The sequence below is a fragment of the Benincasa hispida genome, chromosome 12, assembly GCF_027475165.1.
Source record: "Benincasa hispida cultivar pf3 chromosome 12, pf3_genome.v1.1, whole genome shotgun sequence".
NCBI classification, from domain to species: Eukaryota; Viridiplantae; Streptophyta; class Magnoliopsida; order Cucurbitales; family Cucurbitaceae; genus Benincasa; species Benincasa hispida.
This window is the reverse complement of record NC_143489.1, coordinates 4,615,792-4,632,132: the sequence shown is the minus strand read 5'-3', so window position 1 is coordinate 4,632,132 and position 16,341 is coordinate 4,615,792. Positions and strand designations below refer to the sequence as shown.

The 16,341-nt window shown below is 28.9% G+C and overlaps 1 protein-coding gene across 1 annotated transcript; it reads left to right on the top strand.

Annotated features, from left to right (window-relative positions):
- Positions 1-5,145: 5,145 nt before the first annotated feature.
- Positions 5,146-12,238, top strand: LOC120092631 (putative GABA transporter 2). Its single transcript, XM_039050777.2, has 7 exons — positions 5,146-5,469; positions 5,546-5,776; positions 8,977-9,074; positions 10,178-10,364; positions 10,524-10,654; positions 11,291-11,527; positions 11,610-12,238. The coding sequence occupies exons 1-7, from the start codon at positions 5,391-5,393 to the stop codon at positions 11,994-11,996; spliced, it is 1,350 nt and encodes a 449-aa protein (XP_038906705.1). The 5' UTR covers positions 5,146-5,390; the 3' UTR covers positions 11,997-12,238.
- Positions 12,239-16,341: the final 4,103 nt, after the last annotated feature.

Below are 16,341 nucleotides of genomic sequence, written 5' to 3'. Positions count from 1 at the left end.
AGTAGGATTATCTTATCATGAAACCCCATTCACCAATCACAAAAGAATCTTGAATGTGATCACTTTGTTCTTTTTTGTGTTCCTTTTGCTTTCTCTCTCTCTTCCAATTAAAAAAAAAAAAAGCCTTCAATTCTTGAATTGAGTTTCTTGCTTTTGTGAAGAGAAAGAATGAAGTTTTCTCTTTGAACCATAGATTATTGAACTTTTTAAATTGTATGTGGAGACAAGAAGTATATTTAATTTTTAAATAAGGTCTTTATATGTTCCACTCTTTGAATATGTCACAAAGCAATGTTGAGCATTTTCTGAATTCCTATAAATCATATGAACACTTGAAATTTATTTTGAAATTTGATACTTAATGAATACTAGTCACATCTATTTGGGATAATTTGAATTGATTAAATTTTAGGAAAATTTTCACATATGGTAAATTTGTCAAACTATTTATAAAAACAGTCACAAAAACTCTGATAGATAATAGTAGACTAGTGTCTATCAGTGATAGACTTTTATCAGCTAAACTTTTATCGGCTTCTATCAAAGAAGATTAAAATTTTGCTATTTTAGGTAAATAATTTTCTTTATTTTTTTATTTTTGAAAATTTTCCTAAATTTTGTACTAATGTTTTTTCAGTGGGATTAAGAAGGTAGATATCCATTATGCCTATTTTCCATCCACAAACAGGAAAAAGAAAAAAAGAAACAAATATTTTACATCAACGTTTCTAAAAACAGAGATTTTACATTAATATCTTTTATATAGTCTAGAAAAAAATATTGAAATAACTAAATAATGGTAGCTAAATTTAATCCTTGATTAAAAATTAAATAGGTTGAAATGTAAATTTAGTGCTTAATTTTGATAGTTGTGTTTATTTAGTCTATAATACTTTTAAAAAGTTTCAAATATATTCCTAAAGCTTTTGTTTTGATTCTAACAAAGATTTTTATATTAACACTGTCTCTTAATATTAATGTAACATTATAATTAGATAAACAAATAATAACTTGACATAACATGTTACGTTAATCAACATATTATGTTGATATTTACATACATTGATATAGGGCTTATTAAATAGAAAAATGGATTTAGTAACACAACTAAAAAGTTTTTAGTTTATGAATTAAATAAATACCCTTGTCAAATTTCATTGACTAAAAAGTTTTAAGTTTGTGAATTAAATAAATACAATTGTCAAAATTTGTTGACTAAATTCATAATTGAATTGATCAAGTTACCCATCATTGACGGATGCCACTATTATGAGTTTATTTTAGTATAATAAAAGTTGATAAAGTGATTTGAATAGTAGACCTTCTAATTGCTAACACACACCGAATGTCTGTTAAGTTTGGTTCACTTTGACTTTTTTTTTTTCCACTAGTTTAGGTTTTGCTTTTCTTAATGCTTTTTAAAAATTAAATATGCATAATATTTCTCAACATATTAGTCATTAGAATATTTTAATGATGTGAACATAAACATAACTCAACAAAGATGAACTTATACTATCAACCTCGAAATCTGAAATCCACGTATATAAAAGATATATTTCAATGACTTTTTGTCCCTTTGTGTTTTTATTGAAATAACATTTGTGTTCATGCCATTGCATTTTCCATAAACAGGAGAGAATAATGCAAAAAGGAAGAGAGATGAGAGAGTTATTTTTTTCTTTTTTTCTTTTTTTTTATGGATAAAAGAGTTTATACATTTCACATTTTTAATGGTGGTTTGGTAAAAATTGGTATTGACCCACAAAAGAATAATACTCACATAGTAAGTACTTACCACGTAAGTAATTTTTTTGTGGGTCTTTTTTTATTTTTTATTTATTATTATTACATTTAACTAATTCTTTATATATATATATAGACAATTTTATGTCATTTAATTTTGGTGGTTTGTATTACTTAAAACTCAATCTAATAATTGGATGGATTAAAATACTAAACCTTCATAATTAATCGACATTAGAATTATGTTTTAAAAATCGTTAATACATCATTTCTACATTTGTATAAAACTTCTTAAAATGCATTGATTAATGTAATATTCAAGAAAAGTGTTGAATACAATTAAGAATGATGGTTTTTCATTATGTGTGATATTTTATATTTTCATCTTCACCTGTTTTTCTCGTCTTACTTAAAAGAAGAATTATGCTATTTTTTTTTATATATATTTTAATAAGATTTTGGAAGAAAAATAATTTTAATAAGATTTTGGAAGAAAAATAAGTTTAATAAGTGCTTTTTGTATTAGTTTTAAATGAAAGCAAGTGAAAATAATAGAAATAACTAAAAGAGTGTCTAGACATCTTCATCGAAGATACATGCTTTATTCCAATTAGCTATACTAGTGTTACTGTACAAGACTTTAATTTTTTTCTTAAAAAATATCAATTTATATTATAAGCTTTGAAAGTTATCAATTAAAACTCTGAACTAATAATTTACTAAAATCAAAGTTGTTTCAATACCAAAGGAGTGAACTTCACTAGAAAGGAGCAACAACTTTCGTAAAATCGGAAGGGTCGGACCTCCTGAGGTGAGGGTGCGAAGGAACGACTCTTTCCTTAAGAGAAGTCTAATGCATATCAATTTAAACCACAAACTTTTGTAACTGCACCCTCCTAAAGATTTTGCTCGACAAATCTTGTGTGAAACTCATAGCTTCTATCAATTATACTTCTAACTTTTTATAACGGACCAATTTCGATTCTTCATTACTATTACTTTCATTTATGCAAGTGTCAGTTTTACAAAATGGATAACTAGAGTTGATGTATTGGTTCTCAAATAAAGTTCCAATTTACTGCTAAATTGATTCATTGATGAAGATTAGAGATTTAATCAATACAATTATAAAAGTGTATGTTTGGTTTAACTTTTCAAGTGTTTAATTTTGAAAAAAAAAACCATTTTAAAAAAAATTGGAGTGTTTGACAACAATTCAAAATAGCTTTTGAAAAAAATGAGTTTATGCAGTAAGTTGACATGAGAGAAACCTTTGAAATAAATTTTTAGAAAAATGATTTTTTAGTATTTAATACTTAATCTCTCCCCAATTTGTGTAACACATACAATTATCAAAATGCCCTGATTAATTCTTTACCTCATTTCCACCATAGTTGTCACCCGTTACCATCGCCCTCCACCAGCCACCAGCCACCTCCAACAACCACCACTGACGGCCAACTCCAGCGATCACCTCTGGTAACTTCCAACACCACCAACTCTAGCGGCAACCAATTTTGGCGGCGAACTTTGACGATCCCTTCGGCAACCAACTCCATAGCCACCGACTCTAGCGACTAATTTTATCGACCAATTGTATCAATTATTTCCAATAACTAACTCATAGGGGCTAACACTAATGACTAATTAGATTGATCATATGTTAAAAAGAAACTTGACCAATAATTTTTCTTTAAATAATCAGTTCATAGTTTTTAATAATTATCATTTATAGTAATTTGACATTAATAGAAACACTTTTTAAGGGCCGTTTGGGTTGTAATATTGTTTGATGGGTATGAATACTAAATTATGGAATTTAAATGTATGAGTTTTAAGAATATTTGAGATAATTAATGTCTGTGTTTGAATTGTCTAGAAGTTAAATGAGTGTGTTTGATTTATCAATTTCGAATATAGAAACTAAAAATAAATTTAATTATTTAATATATTTTTATATTGATAAATTATTTAATCACTTAAAATATCAATAAATAAATGGTTTTTAATTAAACATTATTTAAATCATTTTATTTAATTAATAAAAATAATTAAATAAATATAAATTAATTAGAATAATAATAATTAATAATAAAATTTTACATTAAATAGTTAAGATAACATAAATATCAATGATAAATGTATTAATTGAAATTTATTAAGTCTAAATAATATATTTATATTTTAATAATTAATTAGAATTAATAATAATGATTAATCGATATTAATTTATTAATTAATCAAACTATATTCATCTCCCATATATAAAAATTCCATAAGTATGGAGGGTATTAAAAAACGCATGTCAGATGAGTTTTAAAGTTAACTAGATAATAATATCCTAGGGTTTAAAAGGTGAAATCCTGCAAAACAAATAAAGATGTTAAATGTCTATCTAAAACTCCATGATAAAATCTGTAAAACAAACAAACCTTAATATATTTCAATCCAAATAAACTTGTATATAAGAATACTTTGAGAAAATGTTAACGAACACATATCTGTTATTATTTTAACTCATTTTTATTAAAAGTACTTACATGAAAATGACGGAAAATTTGTACGGATTGGTCAAATTTTGAGACTCACTCAAAATTTGACTCACCTTTAAAAAACGCTTGAAAATTGGTTTCCTAATGACGTTAGTCGCATACGAGAGTACCGTTTTAACTCAATAAACGTGCGCGAGCTAGACACAACATAGATTTCTCGCTCTTTCCTCTCGCTCCCTAATTCACGTTGTTCTCCATAATTTTTTCCTTAATTTTTTTTCTTCTTTTGAATTCTTCCTCTAGCTTTTCCTCATCGATTTTGTAGTTTTTTCCTTCATTTGAATTCAGAAAGAAAAGAAAAGAAAGCCAGAAGAAGAAAGAAGAAAAAGAAAGGCAGAGAAAGAGGAAGAATAAGTTGACGGATCGAAATTTAAAATTTAAAACGTTTGATTTGTCCGATGAAGAACGAGAGGAAGACACAAGAGACATGAGTTCAAAACAAGATGAATGAGTGAGAATCTAAGATGCGTGTGTGGCATCGAGCGTTTTGAAGACTAAACGAATATTTCACATGCGACTGACATCATCGGAAGATCAAAATTTAAATGTTTTTAAAATCTGGGCCAAATTTGAGTAGACCTTGAAATTTGATCCATCCATACAAATTTCTCAAAATGAATTCTTTCGTTGTACCATTTAAAGAGGCCCTCCTAAGTATCATACATTCAAACGAAATGTTATAGATGGTTTAAATTGATAGACGTTCTGAAATTATAAAATTTAAAGTGATACAATAATAATAATAATAATAGTTATTATATTATTATTATTTTGAGAGTTTGAACCATACATTAACATAAAGATGGAGACGAATATTAATGTTAAGAAAAAGATTCGTCAAAATTATATAATTAAAACCATATTCTCATCCTACACGTTTCATTAAAATCCTGAGTCGCAATAAAAAAATCCATCTCCTCATTCTTAAAATCCCATCAACTTCTTCTCCATTTCCAATACCATCCATTTACTCATCAAACTCCATTTGCTTAAATCCCACCAATTTCCGCCACCATTCTGCTTTTTACCTCTTCAAAACCGAAAACCCATCATCATCTCTCTTCTAATTCTGTTTCTCTGTTTCCTTAATCCATGGCAGACCTTTCTCCCCCTGACTCCTTTTCAAAGCTTTCTTCCGACGCCGGAGCCGCCTTCGTCCTCGAATCCAAAGGTCCGAAATGGGGTTTTCTTTTTTCCCCTGTTTCAACAGTTCAAATGCGGTGCTAATTAATTTTGGCTTGAAACAGGGCAGTGGTGGCATGCGGGATTTCACTTGACGACGGCGATCGTTGGGCCGCCGATTCTGACTCTGCCGTTTGCCTTTCGAGGATTGGGTTGGGGAGTGGGATTTGTTTGCTTGACGGTCATGGCGGCGGTGACTTTCTACTCTTACTACCTCTTGTCTAAGGTTCTGGAACTCTGTGAGAAACAGGGCCGCCGCCACATCCGCTTCCGGGAACTCGCCGCCGACGTCTTGGGTAACCATTTCGTTCTTCTCAACATACCGCTTTGAGTAGTGTTATTGATTTAAAAAGGTTAAATTTATAAGATAATATACCCTTCAACTTTGCCATGCGTTCCAAAAGTTAAAACCTTTTCTTTCAAAAAAGTTATAATATTATTCCGGTCTTTAGTAAATATTTCAAAACTAGTTTTGGAATATAAATCTATTACAAAGTTGGGCCAAAATTGACTTACAAGATGATGTGATAGATTGATAGGTGATTTAAGTTTCTCCTGTAGCATTCAAAATAGTTACGGTTAGTTTTCTTCATTGGAAATAAGTAAAATAATATTGATAAATTTTATTTTTAAATAAGAAAACTAACTACGATATTAGATAAATTAATACTAGATTAGTGTAATTTTATTATTTTTACATTAATAATTAATTAATAATTTATTATAATTTATATATTTTTAAAATTTTATATGATTTAAATTTTAACTTATTGTATTTTATCTAAATTATTTGATAAAAGTTTAAGAAAAATAATTTTTGTAAAAAAATAAATCAATTAAAATTTGAAAATATATGTGAAAAATTATATTAATATGAAATAATATTATTATATTTATTTAAATGGTTAAAAAAAATTAACAGATTCTTTAAAAACCTTAATCTAAAAGCAACTGTTAGCTTTTACATATTTAGGTTATGTTTGGCAATTATTTAGATTTTAATTTTTATTTTTGAAAATTAAACTTATTTCATCCACATTTCTTATCATGATTTGCATCTTTCTTAAGTATGGTGCTTGAATTCTTAGTCAAATTAAGTATGTTGGTTGAATTCTTAGTCAAGTTCTAAAAATAAAAACAACTTTTTGAAAGTTACTTTTTTTTTTAGTTCTCAAATTTTGATTTGATTTTTTAAACCAAAGGTGGAGAAGAAATTTGAGGGTGAAACTACTATGTATAGGCTTAATTTTTAAAAACAAAAACAAAAAATAAAATATTTCACCTTGATAATTTGATTTACCAAACAATAAAGGTGGTTAAGATTTTCCCAAAATCAATTTCTATGATTGCGAAGATAATCCCAAATAGAGTCTTAGAACAAAAAGTGAAACTCCAATACTTCTTGATCATCATTAGACTTGTTTGCGATTTAATTTCCATCCAAAATTGTAATGGACTTATGTAGTTTTAAAATATATATGAAATGTCAAAATAATATTGCAAACTTTTAAAAGAATTTTAGTTTTTTGAAACAGAGTATTTTTTAAAAATATAATTTGCCATTTTAAAAAATAGGTTAAATTAAAAAAAAAAACTATGAACTTTGGTATTTGTTTAAAAAAGGCTTTTATTCTTTAAAACTTTGCAATACTACTCTTATCTTTTTATAAATGTTTGAAAACTATCATTGAAGTAGAAATTTATTTGATTTTCACACATAAATGAGAACTTGGAATTAGTGATAGTAATTTGGACAGAAGAACCCGAATTTGCTACACCATTCTAGATCTTATACTCATGACAAGTGCCAATTTTCAAACTATAATTTTAAGGGATTTCTACTTTAAAAGTAGATTTAAAACATTTAAAAAAGATAACCAATGACATTACTACTTTGGAAAGAATATTTCTTTTTTTTTTCTTTGCAAAGGTTTTTGAAATAATATAGATTTTTTCAAACAAATGACAAAATTGAGCATTTTTTTGTATATATAATTTAGCCTAAGATATAAGTCTGCTTGGATTAGTTTGCATCTCATACATTTCAGACATATTTGATATTTTATAAAACTAATAGAATGTCTAATAGCCACATGCTTATTTATCAAATCTAATTTTAATTGTGCATGGATATATTAATAAATTGTTATTTAAACCTTCGTTTTTGTCTCTAATAATCAATCTCCAAATTTAAAACTGTTTAACATAGGTCTTTAAACTTTTAATTTTATGTTTAATAGATCCTAAAAGATATTAGGTTAGACTGAATTAAAATTATATATATTGATAATATGTAGAATAGAAAATCGAACTTTTAACCTCAAAGTCGATAATACAAATTTTATGCTAATTGAATTATGTTCATTTTGACGAATCTACCTAATTGAAAATTGAATTTAACTCAATTGGACAAAATGGAATGAAAAATGGGATAGGAATGTAATTATTTGAAAATGAAAGTAACTATGAAGTCAAGTCAAGTTGACTTTGATAATTAAGCATTATAGGAACACCATCATGATCCATTCACATCCAAATCTCACTCGTTGTCCTTTGTCAAAATTTCAATCCTTGAAGGAAAAAAACAAAAAACAAAAAACATAGGACGCGTTATTCATTGTTTAGACAAATGAAGAAAAATATGTTTAACACTTGTTCTCTCTTTTTTTTTTTTCCTTCTTAGTAATATATGAAGTAGAAGATTGAACTTTTAATTTCGAGATCGATAATTTATACTTGATTCCATAAAAAAAATACCATATCATGTCAATTATCGTTGAAGATAGTTTTTACTTAGTCTATCAACTTCCCTAATTATGTAAAAACCTATATATTTTAGTCATATTCACCTATTATATTTTTTACATAAAAGTCCAAAATGGTAAATGACCTAGTTTTTGAAAAAAATGTCAAATGATCATTTACTGATATCATGACCACGTGAAGTTACGGTACTGTCCTTCTTTTCTTGATATATATATTTTTCCCTTTTCCTCTTTTCTCCAACGTTGCCTCATCTTTCGCCCTCTCTTATTTTCTTCCTCTGCGCGTCGTCGTCTTCTTCTTCTCCGACTTCTTCTCCTCTACATGTCTTCTTCTTAGTCTCCTACACGGTAAGTCCAAGCAAGGAGCTTCGACGTGACTAGTTTCGATGAGCAAGAGCGAGAGAGAGAATTGATTTTGTGAGTGAGAAAAGGAAGAGAGAGAGCGAGAGACATAAAGAGAGTAGTGATTTGTGAGTGAGAAAAAGAAGAGAGAGAGAGAGAGCGAGACCAAGAGAGAATGGCGAGATGTTTTTCTATATACTCGTGAGTATATTTTGGTAATTTCACTCGAATTTAACGTTAGCAAAAGATTATTTCACTTTTTTTTTTTTTAAAAAAAACTAGGTTATTAGATATTTTAAATTTAATTTTTGGATTATCCGTATAAATTTTCTATATTTATGAGCCTAATTTTGATTTTATTATATATATTTTTTGGAGTAAATTAATAGGGTCAGGATGGATGTTGTATATTGTGGTGTTCATACAAGCGGCCGTCAACACCGGAGTGGGAGTAGCCGCAATATTGCTTGGTGGGGAATGCTTAGAGGTATATTATTTATTTATTGCTTTTTATTATTTCGTCCCTTCACTTTCTTTTATTTTCATTCTTAAACTCTTATGTTTGCTCCATTTTGGTTCTTAATTTAATTTAATTTTTTAATTTTAATTCATGAACTTTAAACATTTGGTTCTTTACTATTTTTTTCCCCATTTAATATCCACTTTTTAAATGCTTGTCTCTTACCTATATAGCTTAAAATCATGCTCATAACAACATACTAGTACACATACTTTAAACTTGTTTAAAACAAAATAAAGGTATGACCCAAAATGATTATTTTTTCGTTAAAATATTATTTTGATCCTTGTACATTAGAGTTTGTTCAATTTTAGTCTTTAATGAATTTTAAATATAGTCCATCAAATTTATTTTTGATTGAAATTAATTAAATAATAATAATAATTTTTATACAAAGAAATATCATGTGAATATGTTTTAAAAAAAATCGACAATAAAATAGTAAGTAAGATTTATTGAAAGTACAATAACTAAAATTGACCGTTTGAAAGTACACGAACTAAAACTGAATACCCACAAAGGACAGTGACCAAAATGGTTTTTTGTTTTTGTTGTTGACGCCGTCGTCATGTATGTGTTAAATGTTCATATCCAAATAGATATTTTAAAAGTTAAGAACATTTTAAAATTTGAGATCAAAATAGACATTTTAAAAAACTAAAATAGAACACAATTAAAAGTTGAAGGACAAAATGAGATTTAAACCTTATTTGTTATTATATATTATGCTCATTCCAAATGTTTTTTCTCATTAAAAAACCATTTAATTAAGCACTTCTTTCAATTTTTCTCATAAAAAACCTAATTTAGCATATTTGAAGAACTTTTGACCATAATAGAAAGAATTACATGCTATTGTTGTCCCATCTAATTAAGCTCATTATTACAATTTAGTGAAGAAACCATCATTTATGTTAGAAGATATTTTAAAAATTAATTCTCATCCTACTATATCATTATAAATACGTTAAATTTGCCAATTTTATGCTTCAATTTAGACTAATTTAAGTTTGGTTAGTGACTATGGATTATTTTTGGTGGTGTTTGATGGTTCTTGGTGATGAGAGAAGTTGATGTATTCAAACATTTATCCAAAAGGGGAACTGAAATTATACCATTTCATAGCAATGGTGACTATGGGAATGATAATAATGTCTCAGCTTCCTTCCTTTCACTCCCTTAGATACATCAACTTCCTTTCCCTTCTTCTCAGTCTCGCCTACGCTTTCTTCATCGCTTTCGCTTCTATCCTTGCAGGTTTGTTTATATCGTAACCCTTACTCTTTTTAAACTTTTTATGAACATGTTTGAGAGTCATTTTGAAATGGTTAAAATCACTTTTGTCGTGTTCAAAATCACTCTCAAACATGTAGTTAGTAGCGTGAGCTAATTATTTAGAAATATTGATGCGTGCAGGTACGTCGGATAATGTTCCACCAAGGGATTATTCTTTGGAATCCACACTCTCTGCAAGGGTCTTTAGTGCCTTCACTTCCATCTCTATTTTTGCTGCCATTTTTGGCAATGGCATCCTTCCGGAAATTCAAGTAATATTATAGGTTTCGATGGCTAACTATTTCATTTTTCGTTTTTAGTTTCTAAAATAAAGTATGTTATCTCTCAGTTTAGTTAAATTCTTAGTCAAATTTCAGAAATAACAAAAACAAGTTTGAAAGAACTATTTTTTTAGTTTTCAAAATTTGACTTGGTTTTTTAAAACATTAGTAAAAATTAGATAATAAAGTAATATATTTAGAGGTGGAATAAGTGTTTAGAGACTTAATTTTAAAAATTAAAAACCAAAACCCACGGGGACCTAATTTACCACATCTTAAACCTTCTTTCAATACCCTTTACAATTCTATTATATATTCTCTCTAGGACTTATTTGATATCATTTTTGCTTCATTTCTGAGTTTGTAGCTTTAAAATTGAACTTGAATTTTCCTTCACTACAATTTGATTTTAGTTTCAATTTGATTCTTATGATATGGTAAAATTTTTCAATCATTTGAAACTCATTACTATGATTGACTGGTTAAGTTGTATCAAGGTAGCATTAAAATATCCATATAATTGAACTTATATGAACTCGGTCATGAGCTTATGCTTTTGAGTTTGATTTTATTTATTTATTTATTTAAGGAATTAAGTCATTAGAAACATGATATACACATATACAGGCAACTCTTGCACCACCAGTAGGTGGGAAGATGGTAAAAGGGCTGATCATGTGTTACATTGTGATCTTCATCACATTCTACTCATCTGCAGCTTCTGGCTATTGGGTTTTTGGCAACAATTCCAATTCAAATATCTTGAAGAACTTATTGCCCAAAAATGAATCTCCTTTAGCTCCCACTTGGATCCTCCTCCTCGCCGTCCTCTTCATTCTCCTCCAACTTCTCGCCATTGGAATGGTTGTTCAACTAAATTCCAATTTGATAATGATTTTGTTTTTAGTTTTCTGTTAATTAACTTTCTATATTATAATATACGCAGGTTTATGCTCAAGTGGCTTACGAGATCATGGAGAGAAGATCAGCAGATGCAAAACAAGGAGTGTTCTCAAGAAGAAACCTAATTCCTAGGCTGATTTTGAGGACATTGTACATGTCATTGTGTGGTCTTTTTGCAGCCATGTTTCCATTCTTTGGTGATATTAACAGCGTTGTAGGAGCGATCGGGTTCATTCCGCTCGACTTCATTCTTCCGATGGTTCTCTATAACATCACCCACAAGCCTCCAGTGACGTCGATAACTTATTGGGTTAATCTCTTCATTGTTGCTGCCTTCTCTGGTGTAGGACTTCTTGGATGCTTTGCTTCTTTTAGGAACTTGGTTTTGGATTCCAAGAAGTTTAAGCTCTTCAGTAGTCATGTGGTTTGATTTGATTAATGTTGTTTTTAGTGGATTTTAATGCAATCATTATGAATGGGAATGATTTGAACTTTAGTGGTAGTTTTGAAAATTTGCTTGGTATTGTTAGTGTCATGATATCAAGTAAAACTTGCTTGATATCACTAATTTTATTACAAGTAATACTTGCTTGCAACACGTGTTGTACGATATCAAGCACAAATTAGTTTCGTGATGGGCAGATTCTGACATAATATTTTTTTTTTCTCATCTGTTGGGATGTGTAGTACAGATTTACCAATTTTATTTCCTTTTCTTGCCAAGAATAATATTATTCTCCTTCCTTGAAGAGCTTCTCAAAGTTGAGACATATATTATATATATATATTTGTGATCCTTTTTTAGGGTTGGTCCCTTTATTTGAAAAGTGCAAGTGCCTGTTTGGGGTGCTAAATTGAGATATGATGTCAGAGTTCACATATTAGTGGAGTTGTTTATGAAATTCATATGTTTGTGTTTGGAGTGCATATTTGTTTTGACTAAATTCATATATCTGTGTTTAAGTGCTGAGTTGAGTTGATATATCAGTGATATCTGGTGCAACTTTTTTTCTTAACATAAATAATCTGCTTGTATCAAGATTATTTTCGTTGAAAACTTTTTTATTCAATAATACTACATATATTTTTAAAAATAAACTATGGATTGCATTTTATTTTATTTTTGTTTTTTTTAGTACATGTGCATTGTTGGGGAATTTTGGGAAATGGAGTTTAGGTTTACTTTTGGATCATGCGATTTTCTTTTTTTAAATTTAAGTAATCATTTTACAAATTTGTGCACGTCACATTCCTAATTATATTGAATTCATTGAAAAAATAAATTTGGATTTATATTATAAGTGGAATATCACAAAATGTAATTGTACTATAATGATTTTATTAATGGTCATGTTACATGGTTGGTACAGAGATATGTAACAAATGGCCACATTCTTCGACCCAATCATATGATATAAAAAAAATTATATATGATTTGGGCTAACAAATGGCAAAGTCTACTTAAACAAAAAAAATTACATAAACATCCATCTAAATATTGTATTTGATAGATATGTTTAAGAACTTCCTTTCACCTCCCAAACTTTAGTTGAGACTTCTTTTTTGTCATGATACAAGCTTCTATTTGGATTAGCTTGGAAAAATGTTTTTCAAAAAATCATTTTCATTTAAACACTTTTGATAAAAGAATGTTTAAAATAAAAATAATCATTTGTTTGACAACTTTTTCTCAAAAGTGTTTTTATTTTCAAGTTTGTTTGGTTTTTGTTATATACTGAAAATGTTTTATTAATGTAAAATTACTATAAAGACGACTATAAAATACTATGAACTAGTAATTTAAAATAATTGTTTTTAGAGTTAGTGGAGATGGTCGTCAAAGTTGGTTGTCAATGGTAGCAATCGAATGTGGAGGGAGTTAGTGGTCACTGGAATTCAACGGAGGTGGTGGCCGGAGTTGGCCATCAAAGGTGGTGGTTGGAATGAAAATAGAGGCATCGGTTGATAAGGGTTGAGTGTATTGTTACGAAGTTGGTGGATGTGTGGGTACAAAATATTGATGACATACAAAGTTGGCCCCCAAACACCAATATCATAACACATCTCAATCATCTCCACTCGTCTTAGCCCCTTAAACTGTTAGGGTTGATGCCCTAAATCTCATGGGTCCTGTAGTTTGTAATTGTATTGTACAAACAGTTTATTTATTTAATAAAATCTAAGGTATTTTATTCGACATTTAGTAGCATTAACCCATAAAACTAATAAACAAACACCGAAGATTATCTTTTGAAGCTTAAACATGTATGTAGAGACATACAAATGGACTGTATTTAAGTGATAATCTGAAGAATCTGTAGTAGATGGATAAGGCTGGGTACCTTATCCTGGTGATACTACGAATACGACCCGCTTTGTAGATGTTATAATTGTTGAAAAGTTCTATAAACGATCTGATCCTGATCATTCATGTAGAGACATGTGAGCAGTGGGTGTTCTATAGAAAAGGGTGTGTATAAGATCGGACCATGAAATGAATAGTCTCATTATATAACACCGTTAATAGTAGAGACTTACATTTCATTAGGATGACCTGAATCCCGAGTGAGTTGTAAACTCCTACCTATGAAGGCGGTTCTTTGATTTGCATGGATGAGAGTGACCAGTTCACCGACTCAATATGCCTACCATGTTGAGGATTCGTCTGATTGGGGAGCTGGGAACATAACTATACAAGATGTAATTCACTCCTTCCCTAATGTGGGGGTAAGCAGATAAATTACTTTCTTAAAGGCTGATTTTGGGGCTTGAACAATGTGGCGCCACACCTTCCTTTGGCCCGAGAGAGATTTGGTCATAGTTGGACTATGACATATTGTTCATTAGAGGAATTAGTGGTAATTAAGGAGAAAGATGTAACTATAGGGGAAAACGATAATTTTGGCCCAATTGTAAAACGATAATTTTAGCCCAATTGTACTTACGAGCAATTTGTAAAGGGTTATCGCACTATTGACTAGTTATATCCAATGAACATAGAAATATATCTATAGAGCGAAGAGTGCATTCGTCGTCTTTAGTGGAGTGACCGACAGTTAATGAAAATTAGGTAATTTAATTAAAAGAGTTTAATTAATTATCCAAGTACCATTGAAGTTTCAATCTACACGTCCATAAGGTCCCCTTTGTAGTTCAACAGGAATTATTGAGAATTAATTTTGGATTAATTTGAATTGTTCAAATTAACTGAGAGATTAATTATATATGATATAATTAATTTAAATTAATTATATGTGATATAATTAATTTAACGTATCTGATATATTATAATATAAAGTTTTATTTAAGAGGAAATAAATATTTGAATTTTATTCAAATATTATTTATATGAATTTGATTCATATAAAAACTATATATTAACACTTAATATGAATTTGTATAGATTTTATGAGAGATTAATAACCTTATGTTATATTTGATAAAATTAGTTATAATATGTTAATTGTTAATAATATATAATTAATTACATATTTATATATATTGATATATAATATATAGTTTTATAATTTTTATTTTTTTAAAAAGATAAAAGTGAGAGAGACTTATATAACTCTCTCTCCCTAAAATCTCTCAATAACCATTGTGAGTGGGCAGTTGCAAATGAATCGTCTTCCTCTCCCAAAAACGCAAAAGATCTGTGAGTTTTTCAGTATCTGCTCTCTCTAGTTTTCTCAGAAAAAGGAACAAACCTCACAAATCTTTTTCCCTCTCCCAAAAAGTTTATCAAAGAAGCTCACAACTCTATCTGTAATTCTCAACTCGTAAGGAGAACATAGAAGGTTTTTTTGTGGTAGTATTCACATTGAGTATTGGTTCTGTTCGTGTTCTAGGATTCGTGACCAATCGAGAAGGAAATTTGTGAAGAATTGGTTCTTCAAAAGATTAGTAATCTAAACCTCAAATTCCTTCTCTGTATTTTTCTATTCTAAGCATGCTGTAATTTGTTTAGAATGCATAGTAGGGTTTTGAATTTTATTTTTCTGTGTAAATTTGAAAATTGGGAAATGATCTTGCTTCCGTCTGTGGTTTTCACAAACCATCATGTGGTATCAGTTTGGCATTTTTGGTTCCCAATTTTTAAGATTTCTAGAACTAAAATTTGTTTATGGTGGATACTGCAAATTATATGAAAATTGGGATGTTTTCGTAATTAGACTATAAATTTGTAGCATTTTCTTTACAATTTTATTTGTAAGGACCCGATGTTTTGGACATAATTTTAAGCAATTGAGTCTATAATTCATTGTCCTGTGTCGATCGTGAGTTTTTGGGCGAATTTCTGGCAAAAACGAGGCTCAATTTGGAGAAGAATCGAAGGAGTTCGCCACTGTACAGTAGGTGACTGTACAATAGTGTTACAACACTGCGAAGAGGCGAACAAAATAATTTTTTCTTAGTGTTGCAATGCTAGTCACAACGTTGCAAAGCTTCAAGATAGAAAATTCGCATGGTTCAGTCGCGGTTTGATCGGTCCGAGTGGTTCGCAGTTTGGTTCGTGACACTGGTCCGGTTCAGGCTATTTTAAAGTTTTTTTTATGTAATAATTAGCTTTCTAATTAATTAAATTAATGTAAAACTTATATTAATTTAATTAGTTGTTTAGGAGTCAATTCTGATCCATTAATTGCTCTTTAAATTATGCATTTGATGTATGATATATTTTTCTTATATATGTCATAATATATGTCAGAAAAATCCCACCATAGGTTATGCATTTTTGTATGCATCATAAATATTATAATTGTTATAATATA

Coding starts and splice junctions, on each gene's coding strand:
- LOC120092631 (XM_039050777.2), top strand. CDS start 5,391: ATGGCAGACCTTTCTCCCCCTGACTCCTTTTCAAAGCTTTCTTCCGAC. Junction 9,075..10,177: donor TTGGTGGGGAATGCTTAGAG/GTATATTATTTA, acceptor TGATGAGAGAAG/TTGATGTATTCAAACATTTA. Junction 10,655..11,290: donor GCATCCTTCCGGAAATTCAA/GTAATATTATAG, acceptor ACACATATACAG/GCAACTCTTGCACCACCAGT.